At 35.1% G+C, this 19,038-nt stretch overlaps 2 protein-coding genes across 4 annotated transcripts in view; both read left to right on the forward strand.

Annotated features, from left to right (window-relative positions):
• trim35-28 (tripartite motif containing 35-28) lies at positions 1–4,647 on the forward strand. The gene is given in 6 exon segments (NM_001109704.1): positions 1–541; positions 627–722; positions 1,854–2,084; positions 2,537–2,559; positions 3,804–3,922; positions 4,012–4,647. Coding segments are annotated over 6 exon segments (1,434 nt in total). The 5' UTR covers positions 1–112; the 3' UTR covers positions 4,548–4,647.
• Positions 4,648–7,615: 2,968 nt separating this feature from the next.
• The window catches only part of epb41b (erythrocyte membrane protein band 4.1b), a 29,861-nt gene continuing 18,438 nt past the window's right edge, over positions 7,616–19,038 (forward strand). The window contains exons 1-14 of one of the 3 annotated variants that reach the window (XM_087285246.1): positions 7,616–7,670; positions 8,621–8,764; positions 9,070–9,174; positions 9,290–9,332; positions 9,434–9,509; positions 10,310–10,528; positions 10,612–10,699; positions 13,309–13,461; positions 13,619–13,716; positions 14,189–14,340; positions 14,509–14,610; positions 15,391–15,474; positions 16,188–16,745; positions 18,117–18,248. In XM_087285246.1, the coding sequence (XP_087141372.1) occupies positions 8,708–8,764; positions 9,070–9,174; positions 9,290–9,332; positions 9,434–9,509; positions 10,310–10,528; positions 10,612–10,699; positions 13,309–13,461; positions 13,619–13,716; positions 14,189–14,340; positions 14,509–14,610; positions 15,391–15,474; positions 16,188–16,745; positions 18,117–18,248 (1,867 nt within the window). In that variant the 5' untranslated portion in view covers positions 7,616–7,670; positions 8,621–8,707. 3 annotated transcript variants of the gene reach the window in all.

The following is a 19,038-nucleotide window of genomic DNA, read 5'->3' on the forward strand; positions in this document are numbered from 1 at the left end:
AGCAAACACGAGAGGATTCGTGTAATTAATATCGTTATTTATAAAACAGCGTTTAAACTCTCCTACCGATATAACATTAGTAGTGAAAGCGAAACTATAGCTCGGATCCGACATGGCAGATAGCAGTGACGATGATATTACAGACAGGCCACCTCTTCTGGAGACAGACTTAACGTGTCCTGTGTGCAAAGACATTTTTAAGGAGCCCGAGTTGCTTTCGTGTAGTCACAGTTTCTGTAAGGTATGCCTGGAAGGGAGCTGGAAGAACCAAACGAAACGGCAGTGCCCCATGTGCCGAAAATGCTGCGACGGAGAGACGCCGATCCCCAACCGTGCACTACATAACGCCTGTGTGTCCTACAAGAAAGAGAGAAACCGGAGAGGAGCTACTACGGGTTCAGAGGAAGAACTCTGTGGTTTGCACCAGCGGCCCTTCCAGCTCTTTTGCATCAAAGACGAAGAGCCCGTGTGCGTGGAGTGCGTGACTCTTCATCCGGGACACGAGCTGGTGCCCACCGAGCAAGGGGTTCCTTTCTGCAAGGTGTAGTGAATTAAGGATAAATATACCATACTAACCTTTGAGAAAATTAATAAATACCAATTGCTAATGTGTATTTGTTTTATAGGATGAGCTTACCATGAAAATCAAAATTCTGGAAAGCAAACTGGACTCCTTTAAAAGAATGAAAAAAAGATACAAAGAAACAATCACCTTTATTGAGGTAAACAGTCTCTGAATGCTTACTGAAGACTGAATGCTCAAATATGGTGAAGTCTTAAAGGCGTAGTTCATCGAAAAAGAATTTTCTTCCTTGTTTCTTGCATTCAAGTGGTTTTAAGCTTTAATGAATTTCTTTCTTCTGTTGAATGCAAAACAAGATATTCTGAAGGATGTTGGAAAAGGGTAGTCTTTGACATCCAAAGCTGGTGTTGTGCTGAAAAACGCACCCAGCCCTAAAATACACCCCACCTGAAATGTGCATATAAGGACTTAAATTAGTTTAAAAATAATAATAATAGAGTTATGACAACTAATGTCAGAGACTGAGGTGAGTTCCATGAGTGGAAGCCTTTGCTTAGAGAACATATATATTTAAATAAATAAATAGATTTTATTTAAATACAATACTGACGAAATTATTTAAAGTCAATTGTTTAATGTGGGGTTTAGTTGAAAACAACAACAACAATTTAATGTTTTCCTCCAAAAACCCCAATTTTAGAAACAGGCTCTTTACATCAGTCTATACCAGTGTTTCTCAACCACGTTCATGGAAGACCACCAGCTCTGCACATTTTCCAGGTCTTCTTAACCAAACACACCTGATTTAGACCATCAGCTCATTAGGAGTGACTGAAAGACCTGTAAGGGTATGACAAAGGAGAAATCCAAAACATGCAGTGTTGATGGTCCTCCAGGTACGTGATTGAGAAACACTAGTCTATTCTACAGTCAGTATTTTTATTTTACATTTATTTGTAAACCTATTGAGTTTTAAAATGTGTCTCACTTCTTGTTCTTGTTTAAAATTATAATCATATTATGTTGTAATCAATTATGTCCCTTGTCATTTTTTTAATGTAGAATGAGAATGCTTATGAAAGTCTATGGGGGGTGCATTTTTCGACAGGGGTGCATTTCTCAAGCACAACACCGCAACAAATGAATACTATGCAAGTCAGTGCCTGTTTGTGAACATTCTTTCTTTGTGCTCACCCGAAGAAATAACTTCAGTCAGGTTTAGAACACGTGGAGGATGAGTAAAATGATGACAGAATTTTAAATTGTGGATGAACTGTTCCTGTAATAGTTTGAATCTAATGCTTATTTATAATGTTCCTTTTTGTTACAGGGCCAGACTAAGGAGGCAGAAAACCAAATCAAACAGGAGTTTGAGAGACTTCATCAAGTCTTAAATGAAGAGGAGAAAACAAGACTGTTGGCTTTAAGTAGAGAGGAAGACGAAAAGAAACAAGTGGTGACTGAGAAGATTGAAGCCATCGGTCGTGACATCACAGGCCTTGCTGAACTGATTCAGTCTGTAAAGAGGGAAATGGGAGCTGAAGATTTGACCTTTCTTCTGGTAAATTTCACTTTTGCTTTGTTTATTTATTTTAAATAAGATAGACATACTTCTATACATTTGGATATGACTGATTTTCGTGGGAGTTTTATTTCAATATATGGGTAATAGACAGTTACTTCTAGACTATTATTTGCCAACGTGTCAATGGTAAAACACAATTTTGATAATATAAAAAAATGTAAAATGCATGATAATAATATTAAAGAAGATACCCAGTGTACTGAGGGGCTGAGCTATGCAAGATTTTAAAGATATGTTTGAACACTGTAACTGGACAAGATCTTGGTGAGAAAATGAGCATCACATCAGTGATTCTTTATGTTCATTTAGGCCATTTACGTTTACTTTACATTCATTTACATGCATTCATATGCTGCCAAATAATAACTAAATTATGAGCTATGAATTCCTCATTCAACTCTTACAACTTTCACATTTTCTCTCCACAGAATTTCCAAAAGTTAAAAAGAAGGTATGTGTCTCTTTTTTAATCAAGTGGTTATAAGGTTTGCTCTGCACTTACTGGAATTTTTTTAGATACACTTTGCTAGTATCATGACAAACTGTCTTTGTTGCATAGATTCAATAAGACATTCAATTTCTTTAGAGGTTTTGATCCAATGCATGATAGAAGATTGTTCAGCTGTACACCTATGAAGATCGAAACCAGGCAACATTTTTTCAATATTATGTTAATTTGTCTGATTTGTAGCCTCAGTTTTTAGTTTTTAGCTTGACAGTAGTGGCAATGCTGTCCTGTTCTGCTGCTGTACTGTAGCTCATCTGCTTCAAGGTTGGACGAGTTGGTTATGTGTCCAGAGATGGTTGTCTGGAGACCTTGGACTTGTCGTTTTCCTTTAACCTCTAGCATCAACAATGAATTTTCACCCACAGAACTAAATGAATATTTTCTCTTTATCTGACCTTTGTTTGCAAACCCTAGAGTTGTGTGTGAAAATACCTGTAGATCAGTATTTTTGGAAATACTCAGATCAACCCATCTTGCACTAGCAACTACTTTCAAAGTTGCCAAAATCTTGTTTCTTTTTTCCATTCTGATGCTTGCTTTCAACTACAACAGAATGTATTTACCATGTCTACATATCATATTTCATGTATACCAGTTTGTGTACAAAAAGGTCATCTTTGCTCAGACTGTTACATTTTATTAGCTCTTTTTATCTGTTATATTCTATTATATATTTTCATTTATTATATCTTATAATCAGCATGTAATTAACAGTCCTTCCAAGATTTAGCGAGTTCAGTGGACCTTGAGATCAAAATAGTGGACAATTATACATTGTTTTTGGGTAACACTTTAAAATAATTGACAATTATTTAATGTATTTACTAACATGAACTGTTATGAAAAATCTTGCAGTTATTAATCATAGTTTAACATTTATTAATTTGTTATTACAATCCAAAGTGTCATTTGTTAACATTAGTTAATGCACTGCTAGTTATCATGAACATTATTTTTATTAACTTACATTAGCAAAAAATTTAAGCAAAAGTCATTTGAGGTAATAAATATTTGAAAAAATAAACCTGCAAAATCTGATTCTACATTCAGTCATTTTAAAATAAAATATCTTGGATGTATGTCACATTAGAGAAGAAAAGGTCTGTCCCTACTTCTGTTTCATTACAGTTCTAATTCTGCTGTGTGTAAGAGGGTAAACGCCAGTTAAAGATGTTATCTCTTCGTAGAACCCAGTGGACTGGTGATGACCCCAGAAGGGTTAACGGAGCCCTCATCAACATGGCCTTGCATGTAGGCGCTCTGGGTTACAAAATCTGGGAGAGTATGCAGGCTCACGTCACATGTTGTAAGTGTATATTTCGCTATGCCTCAAATATATATGCAAGAACAACTGAGAGAGCTTTGTGGGTCACTTTAAAATTGTTTTGTCTGCAGTGCCTGTAATCCTGGATCCCAACACAGCTTCACCATGGCTCTCCATATCTCCTGATTTTTCCAGCATGCAAGAGAGTCGAGAAAGACAGTCTTTCCCAGACAACCCTGAGAGGTTTGATCCATGTGTGTTTGTACTCGGCTCAGAGGGTTTCTCCTCAGGGCGCCATCGTTGGGAGGTCCGTGTGGCCGACCACCCCAAATGGATCTTGGGTGTTTGCAAGGAGTCAGTAGTTCGGAAGAGGAAGTTCACTGTGACCACAACAGCAGGAGTTTGGACCATCGGCCTAAGTAAAGGTGTCTACAACGCTCTAACAAGTCCACGCACTGTGCTCAATCTAGAGAGAAGACCCGAAACTGTCAGGGTGAAGGTCAATATGGAGAAGGGAGAGGTGTCTTTCTGGGACACAGGCAACAACAAGCATCTGTGCACGTTTAACGATAAGTTCACTGGGAAGCTCTTTCCTATCTTTGGCCCAGGGCTCCAGAGCACACCAATCACTATCTTACCTGCTAAAGTAAACATACACAAACAATAAGTACAAATGACATCTCGTAAGAGTCTAAAATGTCTGCAGTACTATTTGAATTTAACCAAATTTATGTAATATTTGGAATTCTGTAAAAGGTCAATCAACAGATTTTGTATCACAATGATTCATATTATTTTATCATATCGCTCATTTTGTTAAGGAAGAACTTGAATTCATATCAAACATATACATTTAGTCATTTGGCAGACTTTTTTTGTCCAAAGCATCTTACAATTAAGGAAACATTCAACAAATTAACACAAAGAGGCAACACACACTGGAAGTGCTAATTATACAAAGGAACTGTTAGTGTTCAGAGAATTCAATGCTAGAGTAAGGTAGTGTTTTGTTTTTGAGAGGGAAGTGATGAGTGTTTCTACAGGTGGTTTGTCAAGCCCACTCACTTGTGTGAAGCACACTTCATAAATGCGTTATGGTTTTTTTGTGGGTGTGTGTAAGAATGTGTCTTGTGCGAATGGGAACCAAAAACTGGTCCAGTGTCAGTTAAAGTGTCAGGTGTGTCAGTGTATTCAGGTGACCTCAGATGAGATGAGTTCTTAGTTGTCACTTGAATGATACCAGCGAATCCGCAGTCTGTGTGGGAATGGCAAGATCGTTCCACCAGTACGGAACATTGAATGAACAGGTTTTGGAAAGCGACTTTGCAATGACACCACAACTTGCTGACCGGACAACTATGCTGATAACAATGCTGATTAAGATGTAGTTTGAGAAATCATTGTATTGAAACAAAACAGTAATATTGAAAATAACACCACTGTAGCAACACAGAGGGGAATGATATCATGCCAATCACTGTTAACCCGTGATCCTGGACCACAAAACCTTAAGTTGCACTAATAATAATCAAAAAACATTGTAGGATTCAACCTTATTTTAATTTTATAGCAAAAATCATTAGAATATTAATATTCCCAGCATCTTCTGTAATTTTTGTAATTTATGTAAATTTATTTCCAATAATGTATCAAAACTTTGTTTTAGGTAATATACATTGCTAAGAATTTAATTGGACCTCCCTTTTAAAGTTTAAAAGAATTTAAACTTAGAAGTGGGTTTCTCAATATTTAGACTTTTTTTTAAGTCTCAGATTCCTTTTTCACCTAGTTTCATCTCCAATTAAAACATTAATTATATTTTCAAAAATACCCTTTGACGTTTTTTTTTTTTTTTTTTTTTTTTTGGTTCAAGGTCACATTTTCTTTGGCTGATATTATGGTAAAACACTGAGAGCAGACCTTGATCCACCAATCTAATTAAAGAGTTTAAACAATTAAGGCTACAGAAGAGATAACTGCAATGTGCACTTTTAATAAATGGAACATTGAATGTTAACATTGTTATCATTATAGTTATCTGTTTAGTTGTTCTCTGTGTTAGAGACGTTATGACGAGAATTGTGTCACTGTAAGTAAATAGAGCTAAATGTTAATTCTCAACATCACTAAACAAAAACGATGTCTGTGCTGACATGATTTTGCAGTGGGAAAATCACTTGCTAACCTTTTCTGTTTTGTGTCTAGTTTTACAAATTCTTCAATCTGACAATCTAATTCCAAAAACCCTAAAGCCATTTTAGTGACTGTAAACATAATTGTAATGGGGTCAGCTTTATTGTAGATTTTAAAACTTGTGTTTTTATAAAATTAGAAACTTCAAATCCTTAAAAAGCCTATCCCTTCTCTTCTGTCATAAGTGAACATGACCTTTGATTGCGGCTTTTTTCTGTCTGTCTTTCTGTCTGTCTGTGTGTGTGGGTGTGGGATTTGAATTGTGTTTTAAGTGAAAGTAAAAAAAATAGAGTGAGTGGTGAACAGATATTGCCATACCATCTGTTTTGCTTCTACAGCACTATTGATTAAGTAAATAAAGTCTCAATCACATTCAAATCTTACACCTCGCAATACTGCTGCTGAATGACTATGTCAAAATAAATCTGAAACACTGAAATTGTAACCTATATAAATACTGCATTTATGGTCTTGAGTTGTTTTGTTGAAGCAACTATTTTTTATTGCATGTCAGGTATGTTTATTTACAACATGTAAAGCCAAATTTTGATGAATTATAAGAATAAATGATCTCACTTATTGGACTAAATGCATTTTTATGCTCTCAGGCTCCATTTCAGTTTGAATTGTGTGATGTAAATGTAAACATCAACATTACTGCATTACCATTGGCTAATAGGAAAAATCTCTGATTTCACTATAGTCTCGTTTAGATTAACCAAGACGTATCTATATTGTGAAAATGTATGTTGTAAGGAACCTTTCTGAAGTTTGTAAACTACTACAAAATTGCAAAAAGGCTCAACCTCTTCAATTATGAAAGAGATTTTATTGATGGGATTTTCAACAAACAAAATTTCCATAATGCCTGTGATTCAGTTTGTCATCAGCCACTCACCAGTTTTGCAACATGTGACTGCTGCTGGCACAGTTGCATAACCACACTATATGTTAACTCTGAAAAGCAGACATTGCTAAAGAGTCATTTTAATTTAAGATTTAAAAGAGACTTTTATATATAACGAAAAAAAATACATTCAGATAGTCTAAGCTTTTTATAGTGAGCATCTATAACAGCTTGGCAGTTACAGTGTTATCTATCTGAGTTTCTCATACTTTCCTCGGCACTCTGAGCAATAACAAGACTGTCCTGGGATTCATTTGAGAAATATACACATAGGCTACTTCTATAACAACACTTACTTTTTAATTTGCATGTAATATTGAATTGAAAAACTAGCTTAGATTGAATCTAATATCCCCCTGAAATGGGAGAAAATGTAGTGAATGGGTAGATGGACAGAAAGACTATTATTGTCACATTTAAATCCAATATTCTTCCATTTTATCTGTAAAAAATGAAGGGATGTATACATGTCAGCATAAGCTGTGTCTTTTCATTTAGAGGGTTGCAAATAAAAATGTTGAAGGTATTGGCCTACTTTTGATGTGTTTTCAGTTTTAAGAAACTAGGGCTTCATCTACCCTGTATCTCATTACTAACGTCATGGGAATAAGCGTTGATCCTCCCCCCATCATGTCACAGTGAGTTGGTGAAAGCTACACGAAATGGCCAAAGATCACTAAACATGCACAGGTAGGTTAATGTGGTTATTTATTTCCCATTTGTATTGTCTTTTTGTGTGATTTTTTTTATTTGGAAATATTACATTGTTGATTTAGAAGTAAAAATCATTTAACTTCAAATTAATTGTTCATTGTTGCTGATTATTTGCTAATATGTGAAACTCGATTTTCCAATATTATTGTCAAAATCTGTTACTTTTTCTACTTTCTGTGCACTTCATTTATTGTATGCATTTGAAATAATAGAGATGTTGTTTTTAAATGTATAATAGCACAATTCAATACCTCAATCATGAGTTTAAGATACGTTAGCCACAAATTTATTTATTATTAACTAATTGTAAAATGAGTTTTAGCATTTGTGTAACTTAGACTTGAATCGAATCAAATCAAACGGTAACATCTGATACCCAGTTTTATTTTGCAAAACATTATACTCTTCCACAATATGGCGCTATAGTCTATCTTTTTGCATTGAAGCAACATTAAATCATACTAAAAATAGGACTAAAATTTCATATTATGCAAGCATTTTAAAGAGGTCCTGTCATGAGAAGAAAACGTGAAGGAAGCATCACACGAAGGGTTTTCGTTACCCCACCCATTCTTATCTCCTTATCTCAGTCAGAAAATAGCGCCTAAATATTAAAGACATATTCTGAATTTGTTCTTTAGAGTTTCCCCCTCACCTCATCTTTCTCCAATCATGATGAATAAATAAATTCATGTTTATCTTTTGACTACTTCTCTCATCCAGTAAACAAGCATGTGTATGGTAAATACGTGTTTGTGTGAAAGTGAGGGGGGAAAGGGTCATATCTTTCTAAAACACTCACAGCATATCACACAGCAGGACAGTGCAGGAGGGCAGGGCCTCTTATGATGTTGGTACAACCGAGAACATGAATATGAACTAAAGTGCGGTTCAGAGGAGAATTGTAAAGTTTCCCGCTTTTGCAGATCATTGCCGGACATGTAAAGTGAGGGAAAAACGAAGCCATCCGAAATCCAAAAGCAGAAGAGATAGAAGACAAAGGTTTGAGAAACATGTTGCAGTGTCGAGTGAATTTCCTAGATGACACCCTCTTTACGTGGGAACTTGAGGTACCTGAAGTTTCTTTTACATAAAAAAAGTTTATTTTATCAGGAACCTTAAAAAAATAAAATTCTTTAAATTCAAGAGGATAAAGAATAAGTTGAATGTTTTAAAGTATCTTGAATGTTCTAATAATAATAATATTTTTCTTACTCAGTTGTAAATATTTCTGCTTTGTTTTCAAGAATAGCATTTTAAGATGAACACATCAGTTAATTTTTACAGTTTATGATATTTCAAATCAATAGTAAAAGAAAAAAACTTAGTAAGTATTGTAAAGTAACGATTATTGTACAATTTATTTCTTCTACAGAGGGATTCCCTGGGTCAGGATCTCTTCAATAAAGTCTGTGAACATCTTAACCTGTTGGAAAGGGATTATTTTGGTCTGGTTATGTGGGATTCTCCAACTAACAGGGTATTTGTGTTATTTTATATCAGATTATCATCATTATTTGGCTAAAATAACAAAATCAACTGGTAAAAAGAAAAAAATATTCTTTTTATAATGTATTCTGTGTTTATTGATTTAGGTATGGCTGGATTGTGCTAAAGAAATCCGAAAACAGATAAAAAGTATGTGGTTTTACATATGTGATTACTCAGTGAACTGTTAAGGCTCATATGTGACTGATTTTAACTCAGATTTTTATTATTTCCCTTATTTTTGGTTTCAGGTCCAGTAGCTGAGTTCTTTTTCAGTATCAAGTTTTATCCACCCGACCCTTCAATTTTAGCTGAAGACATAACAAGGTATAAAATGAGATATTCTATAGGTATAAAATAAGAGATAAAAAGACTATCCAGATCCAGTTGAAGTCAGAATTATTAGCCCTCCTGAATTTTAGCCCCCCTGTTAATTTTGTTTCCCAATTGCTGTTTTGCGGAAAGAAGATTTTTTTCTAAACATAATAGTTTTAATAACTAATTTCTTTTATCTTTGCCATGATGATGTAAATAATATTTGACTAGATAAATTTCAAGATACAGCTTAGAATATAAATACAGCTTAAAGTGACATTTAAATTCTTAACTAGGTTAATTACGGTAACTAGGCAGGTTAGGGTAATTTGGCAAGTAATTGTATAACAATAGTTTGTTCTGTAGACTATCAAAAAAAATTATAGCTTAAAGGAGCTAATAATTTTTACCTTAAAATGTTTTATTTTTAACTGCTTTTATTCTAGCCAAAATAAAACAAATAAGACAAGAAAAAATATTATCAGATATACTGTGAAAATGTCCTTTCTCTGTGAAACATAATTTGGGAAATATTTAAAAAAAAGAAACAAAAACTCAAAGGGGGGGTAATAATTCTGACTTCAACTGTATTTTCAAATCTCATTTATTTATAATCCAAGTTTTTTTTTATGATATTCCACACAAATGTTTTCCTGCATTTGCTTTTCTCTTTGTATTGTGCATTATTTTATGTTTAATGGGTTTATGAATGTTTTAGATGCTGTATAAATTAAAAGATGTGTATAAAATTGTGTTGCTTTGTGCATGTTTCTTTATATGTTGACTAAGACTATTCTTTGTAATTCTCTCAGATATTTCCTATGTCTTCATCTGAGAAAAGATATTCTGATTGGTCGGCTGCCCTGTCCATCAGACATCTTGGCTCTTTTGGGTTCATACACAGTTCAGTCAACACTTGGTGATTATGACCCAAATCTCCACAAGAACAACTACGTTAGGAAAATTGTTCTTGCACCAAATCAGAGTAAAGAGCTGGAGGAGAAAGTGATGGAGCTGCATGCCACGTACAGGTATACTATTAAATAAACATACAAATGTCCTCTGACTTGTACACAAAACACAAGTTTGTAAAATGTCTTTGTGTGTTACACAGATTTATGAGTCCTGCCCAGGCAGATCTGCTGTTTCTTGAGAACGTCATGGGACTCCCAATGTATGGCGTCGACCTTCATCCTGCCAAAGTACATTTAATTTAGCTTAACTTAACTCCTGGTTTAAAAATGTGTATTTTTTTACCTTTTTTTATTTTTAGAATTATCTTTTTAGTATTGAGTTTGAGGTATGTGTATGTGTGTGTGTGTGTGTGTGTGTGTGTGTGTGTGTGTGTGTGTGTGTGTGTGTGTGTGTGTGTGTATAATTATTATTATTTTATATATATATATATATATATATATATATATATATATATATATATATATATATATATATATATATATATATATATATATATTACCTAACAAAAGTTTTGTCGTTGATTCCAGTTGTAAGAGCAACAAAAAATAACTTGACTTCTGATTGGAAAAGTGGCAGAAGGTAGATTTTTCTGATGAATCATCTGTTAAAGTGGTGGTCCACTATGATATCATATTTTAAACTTTAGTTGATGTGCAATGCAGCTGTGTGAACATAAACAACATCTCTGAATGTAAAAAGTTCTAAGTTCAATGTAAAGGGAGACCTTGGTTTTTACAGAGTTAGCTTAGCAAAGCCTACAATGAACAAATTTTGGGGACTACAAAAAATGCTTCCGCCCCCTGTGAGATCACAAAGGTTCATTTACTGCGCATACAAACTGCACAGGTAAGGGCAGTGGCCAGAGGTGCTGTAATGTTATAGCAGAGATAAAGGTAAAAATGCATCCAAACACTGCTGTTTCCACAAAGCTTCGTCTGTTTCTGTATTTGGGCTTCCAAAGGACACGACACAAAGACAGAAGTGCTTACAGTTCAATATTAATTATGTTCCAGAGAATTATAAAATACAAAGCAAGCATGATTTGACAAAACAGCTCCAGAATCTCTCCCAGTTCAGTGCTGGATTCGGCTAAAATCTCCTCAAAGCAGAAGCTATGAACTACAACCTGTAAGTGTTTTTATTTATTAAAATTAATCATGACATGTACAGTGTCTAGCATTAACGGTATGCTGTAACAACAATGTAAACAATGCGAAATGCTGTTTTGTGGGCAAACGATTTAGCTACAAATTCATATTAATCAGTCAAACTGCTGTAAACACACACACACACACACACTCCACCAGCACGTTCGTGTCTCTTATATGTGTGTGCGTGCGACTGCATTGATTGTCTTCAGGTAGCTTTTTCATGCATTTCACATCTCAGATAATAAAGTCCAAAAGATATGTGAATGATTCATATTACTTACACCTGCATATTCCGGATATATATGAAAGCTGTCGTGTAACGCATAGAGTTAAAAAAAATACAGATTAGCTTACCTGACTTGTGGAGGCAGCAGAATAATAAATCAAGGCTTACACAGGTCGCATCCCACATCTTGTGCTTTATTCTTCTGTCACGATATATTACAGAAAATAACTTAATCCGAGCATTAAAGAAAAAGAAAAAAAACTCCCGTGCACATGCGCTTGTTACAGAAACTTCACACATTCACTCTCACACACACACACACATAGATGTAGACAACATTCACACACACAAAGACGAGGTCTCTTAAAGGAGCCGCACCCCATTTTCACTCGTTACAGACACAGATTTCTCACTCGTTATAGATAGATTTTAGCAGGCAGGAGGTTGACTGATTTTTTACACTGCAGAAAAGTGCGTGCTTTTACAGGTGTGACGTGGAGCCGATCCGCGAATTGCAGCACATTATGACGATGACCAATCAGAGTCACTTAAGGGTGGGCCTTTCAGAGAAACTAGGAAATATATCAGTCGTTTTCATGTTAGCTGAGTAGCTGTGTATAATCAAAGTGAGATATATGAAAAATTAACGCAATTTTCTTCAAGTGAAACATGAGCACACATTGCTTTGCATCTTATAAACACAACCAAGCCTTAAAATTACATTTTGGACCACCCCTTTAAACTGCATCCCAATCAACACAAAAACTGCAGAAAATCTATTAGAACCCGCATGGATCCAAGATTCTCATAGAAATCAGTCAAGTTTAGTGAAGTAAAAAAAATCATGGTTTAGGGTTACATTCAGTATGGGGGCGTTCGAGAGCTCTGTAGGGTGGATGGAAACATCAACAGCCTGAGGTATCAAGACATTTGTGCTGCCCATTACATTACAAACAACAGAAGAGGGCAAATTCTTCAGCAGGACAGACTCGAATTCTCCTCTCCTGCAGTCACCAGACATGAACATTATTGAGCATGTCTGGGGTAAGATGAAGGAGGAGGCATTGAAGATAAATCCAAAGAATCTTGATAAACTCTGGGAATCCTGCTAGAACACCTTTTTTGCCATTCTAGATGACTTTATTCATAAGTTATTTAAGTCATTGCAGAGATGTATTGATGCAGTCCTCCAAGCTTATGGGAGTCATAAACAATATTAATCCTATTTCCACTGCACCATGACTTTATATTCTATACTGTACATTATTTCTGCAGAGTGACAAGACTTTTGTCTAAGGAAAGTCAGACCTGACAAAGTCAGAGAGCTGATTTCTTCAACACATTTCTAAACATAATAGTTTTAATAACTAATCTATATTAACTGATTTATTTTATCTTTGTCATAATGACAGTATTGTATTATTATTATTCTGTAAGGGGATGTTTGCTATGTTCACAGGATGCCAGCGGTGAATATGTTATGCTTGGCGTGTGCTCCGAGGGACTGATAGTATATGAAGATGGTGTAAAAACAAATTCCTTCCTCTGGCCTAGAGTGCTGAAAATCTCGCACAAACGCAACACCTTTCTTCTCAAGATGCGCCCTTCTGAGGTATTCAAACACTCATTTCACGTTTTATAGCAAGTGTCTTGTATTTGCTGTATGTGTTAGTTTTGGATTGTTTTAATTATATGTATTTTTATTATTTACAAACCCTTGGGTTTTAGTCTTGCTAATGTGTTAATTTTTCAATTTGACTCTGGTTAAGGAGGATGCGTCTGAGGGTAACCTCAGCTTCAGTTTGGCCAACTACAGAGCCTGCAAGCAATTGTGGAAATGCTCTGTGGAACATCATAGTTTCTTCAGGTAGGGCTTCATATGCATGTGGGTAAGATTTAAAGGGGCAGTTCACCCAAAAATGAAAATTCTGTCTTATTTACTCATCCTCCAGTTGTTTCAAACCTGTCTGAGTTTCTTTCTTCTGTTGACCACAAAGAAAGATGTATTGAAGAATGTTGGGTAAAACAATCAATCAATCAATGTTTATTGTACCTAATAGGGATCTATATTTCTGAATTTCCCCATCATTCTTCCAAATATCTTTTTTGTGATTAACACAAGTAAGACATTCATAAAAGTTAGGAACCAGGTGAGTGTGAGTAAATAGGAAAAATTGTTCATGTTAGGGTGAACTAGCCCTTTAAACTAGTATATCTATATTTTTACAAGGAACACAAGAGGGCGCTCGAATCAAGTGCAAGGAAAAATATAAGAAAAGGTATGCATTTGTGAGCCTCTTTGGAAAGTTTCCATTCATACATTTGAATGTGCTTTTCAGAAACAGACTTCAAGATACAAAAGCAAAAAGACTCCTGACTTTGGGTTCAAGATTTCGTTATCATGGACGCAAACAGTCAGAGTGTGTGGAGGCCAGCAGTAACATCACTCGCGCTCCTCCACGTTTCACACGGTACAGCATCAAAAGAAAAGGTAATCATTGGTAGATTAATTGAAAGGTTTATTAATTAGGCCAGTAGATATAGTGAATTAATTTATTTTTTTATTTAGCTTCATGGGATTTTATTTGAAACAATTTGGTAGTTTGATTAGGCTAATATTTGTGGACACATATGATTGAAATTAAATGTTTGCTTCCAGCAAATGAAGAAATTCTTGATGTGCTAAAGCTACCAGTTCGAGCAGAGGTAGATGACTGGTTTCTGGTCTATGGTCCAGAAAAATGGCACATTTACACCTCAGGTAAGGAACTACAAACTTAGTCAGGTTAGACACCATATTAATTTAAGCAAAAGACATGGCACAATAACATGAACTATATAAATATATAAAAGAAATATATATTTATACTTTTAAATATTAAAACAACTTTCAAAACTGTTTTATAGATGTTTTTTTGTCTTTAAAGGTCTTTTGTAAATACATTTCTGCAGCTAAACATTTGGTATGAGGTTAAACATGAGCACACTCATTAAATACTTTATGACCACAAATGACCAAATGCCAAACACGTCTTATTTGTATTTGTTTTAAGTATAATATGTAAATTAATTGGTTCAAAATTTACAAAATTTTAGAGGGTTTAAGTTTAATAAGTTTAATAATTTTTTAATTAATGTGCGAATTGCATTAAAGAACCTTGATTTCTCCTCAAAATACTAACAGCGTTGTTAGTAGCATTATAAACTTTAATTTCTTCTTTAAAAAAAACATAATACTAACAGTTTCAGTTATCCAATTAGTCAACTTGAGACACTTTACATCTAATCTGGTTATCACTTCAGCCTGCGTTTTATTTCACAGAGGTTCAGAGCAGTTTGTAAACCTTTCTTAAGGGGTATATATATATATATTTTTTTTTAATTTCCAGCTACTCAAAACTCAACACATTTTGAAATAATTGAAACTTAAACATTAGATTGTAATGCTTTTGTCCTTTCTTGTCTTGTTTTCCCACATCTCCTATGCTTCATGAAATGTGTTTGTCACGAATTTATAATTTTTTTCTTATCTGATGAACAGATGATGTGATGCTTGAAAGCCAAAAGCTGCAGGAGTATAAGCATCACGCAGATGACTGGTGTGTCCTCCTTGATGGAAGCCCATGTAAGTCTTTTCTAAAGCTTCCAAATGCATCCCAGTGCATATTATATATAGAATAATATGTATAGTGTATATTATGTATCTCAAGCACAGATGGCCTGTATCTATTTGCAAGAGATATTAGATATATAGATTGTAAACTACCATCCACACTCTAGTTCAACACACTAATTTTCCATGCGGTCTGGTTTAAGCTCTATGCAGTTTTCTTAAGCTTGCACGTACTATTTTTCTTTTTACTGCCTGAATTCCAAAAAGTCAATCTCCGGCACTAGTTATTAACCAAATTTGTTGACATAAGGATTAAAGGGCAAGCTGGGCTGACATTTTCCATAACGTTCCAGAGGAAATTTACAAGTCCCTGTGGACCAATGTGCATAAAACAAATATTTTAGTTTCCATTAAATTTTTACAGGCTTTATGGTGACGCAGTGGGTAGCACGTTCACCTTACAGCAAGAAGGTCACTGGTTCGAGCCACGGCTGGGTCAGTTGGCGTTTCTGTGTGCTTCGGTTTCCCACACAAGTTCAAAAACATGTGGTATACATGAATTGGGTAGGCTAAAGTGTCCGTAGTGTACGTGTGCTGGATAAGTTGGTGGTTCATTCCGCTGTGGCGACCCCTGATTAATAAAGGAATTAAGTCAAAAAGAAAATGAAAGAATTAATAAATCTTGACTTTCTGATTGACTATGTTTTTGTTTAATTTCATCCCAGTTTCACTATCAGGCGTCCAGCAGCTGCTTCAGACTGAAGAACAGAGAGAGGATATGGAGACCTCAAAGGAGAAGCTCAAAGATGAGTTTGAGATAAAACAATCATATCAAGTTCAGGTGGTCCACGAGAGATCTGACAATCTAGAGAAAGAGCTTCCTGATTATGAAATAATGAGAAATCTAAATGAGGAGCTACTGGAAGTCGGTGGAGAACGAATACAGAGAGTGGTGATGACCAAAGAATGGACACAAACACAAGACGATGGAGAGAAAAGAGTAGAGAGGGTGGAAAGACGTGTAATTGTCACTAATGAGAAGATAGTAGGTTCTGGGGACACTTCAGAGAGGCTGGAAATTATGGAGCAGAGGCTAGAGGAGGTGGAGGCCATCGGGAGAAAGCTGGTTGAGGTGGAGGAGCTGAGAGTTGGATTGCAGGAAGTGGAAAGTTTGGAACAAAGGTTACAGCAAGCTGAGAAAGAGGGGCTTCAACTGATGAAGAAGGATGATTGGTACATTTTCCTGGATTGCAGGCCATTAACGATCATTGAGACACTCAGAGGTATGTCATGTCAAGTTAATTTTGAAGATTCGGGATTGTTCACTTTAAAATAAAAATGCACTTATCATTTAGTCAACCTCAAGCTGTTCCAAAACTGAATGAATTGCCTCTGCTGAAGTCTCTGATTTCATAGAAGTATAAAGGCTTTATTGGAAATCAAACTTTTTGGTCAACAGAAGAAAGAAACTCATGTAGGTTTGGATGGAAAAACTTAAGGATGAAGTAAATAATGATGACAGAATTTCAATTGTTGGGTGAAATATAACTAAGTACCTATATCAGGGGTGCCCAAACTTTTTTGTATAAAGGGCCAAAAGCCAAATATCATTGAGAGTCATGCACTGAAGGTATATACTAAGCTATAATACATTAAGTTGCCATGGGTCATTTCCTAATTTTTTTCACAAGATTAACCAATGCATATAACCTTTAAAATGATAACTTATTGCAATAATAACATATAAATCAACATTTATATGACAGTCTAGTTCAATGATGAATACACTAGTCACTAGCACTACACTAGCAGAATCTGCTGTTGCTTTGATTTGTCCTCTATCTGTCAGGTGACAGTATGTACATTCAAACTAAATCTGTAAAATTTTCATCATTTAATTGAAACATTTAATTTCAGTCAGCTTTTAACAAACAAACAAACAAACAAACAAAAGGTTACATTAGATTTGAAATGACGACCTCTAAATCATGCTCATCATTCCTTTTTATTTTTATTTTTATTTTTTTATTTGTAAATGGCGCCTGACACCCAAGGTCACCTTACAATAAGCATCAACAGCCATGCTAAAACAAATTAAATATTACTAAAACAATCATTGACCAAACAGGTTAAAACACAATAGCGAATATAAAAGAACATGATAAAAACATAATAAAAAATAGTTAAAGAAACGCCTGCTTAAAAAGATGGGTCTTTAGATGGGATTTAAACATGTGAAGACTATCACTGCTCCTTAGATCTTGGGGAAGCGAGTTCCATAGCCGAGGTGCCATAGAGCTAAAGGATCTGTGTCCCATTGTGCTCAATCAAGTGCAAGGTGGTACCGGGGTGGAGTTGTTGGCTGATTTAAGGGTACGAGAAGGGGTGTAGATATGGAGAAGTTTGGTAAGATATTGAGGAGCGAGAATATGAAGTGCCTTAAAAGTTAGAAGTAATATTTTAAAGTCAATATGATACTTTACTGGAAGCTAGTGGAGCTGATAGTGGAGCTCTTCTTAGCTTGGATGGCTGGCCAAATCAAAGGTTACTGTGTGCCCGCAGGCCCCCGTTTAAGAATCCCAGGCCTATATAATAATGCCTTAGAAGATGAACCATGACTATACATTAACATATTTTATTATTTATTTTTTCAGAGAGACCAGGAGTAGTTCGGGACGAGTTGCAGCAGATTGTGTATGTTCCTAAACCAATAAAGAAAGAAGATGATTGGTTTATACTTTTTGACGTGCACCCACAAACCACAGAGATATCGCAGCTCCTTTCAGGTATTTATAAAATACTTCTATGTTATGGTACATCACTCTCTTATGATTGATCAGTTGTGCAGACCTGTTGTCAAATACTGTGGGTTATATTTTCCATGCTCTAAAACAATATTTATAATATATGTAAATATATATATAACATATTTATTAATTCGTCCTGCACATTAAAGCAGGATGGATTCTTGTCTGTGTTTTTAAAATTCAAGAGCAGGGGAAAGGGATTCCGTCCATATTGTTTCTCCGTGATATTATCGTGGAGTGATATTGTTTCATATCTAAAATAATATCATCATTATAACTGTTTTATTTAGTTTTATATTATGACAGTTAAACAAAATGCTAAATCATTCTAAATTTTAAAGAACAAAAGAGAAGAGTTAAGATCATCAACAAAATTGTATACTTAAAAACATAATTATAGGTGGCACGGTGGCTTAGTGGTTAGCACTGTAGCCTCACAGCAAGAAGATCGCTGGTTCGAGTCCTGGCTGGGTCAGTTGGCATTTCTGTGTGGAGTTTTCATATTCTCCCTGTGTTCACGTGGGTTTCCTCCGGGTGCTCCAGTTTCCCCCATAGTCCAAAGACATGCGGTATAGGTGGATTGGGTAAACAGAATTGTCTGTAGTGAATGAGTGTGTTTGGATACATATTTAGCAAAATAAATATTTAACTTAAATAATCTTTCTTACAGAAAGAGACTTACAAATCTTCCAAATACATTGTATATTCTTCCCTTTAACGACAACAACAACGATAAACAGTGAAACATGGGGAGCTACAAATCCTTTAA

The sequence above is a fragment of the Danio rerio genome, chromosome 16, assembly GCF_052040795.2.
Source record: "Danio rerio strain M-AB ecotype USA chromosome 16, GRCz13ab, whole genome shotgun sequence".
Taxonomy (NCBI): Eukaryota; Metazoa; Chordata; class Actinopteri; order Cypriniformes; family Danionidae; genus Danio; species Danio rerio.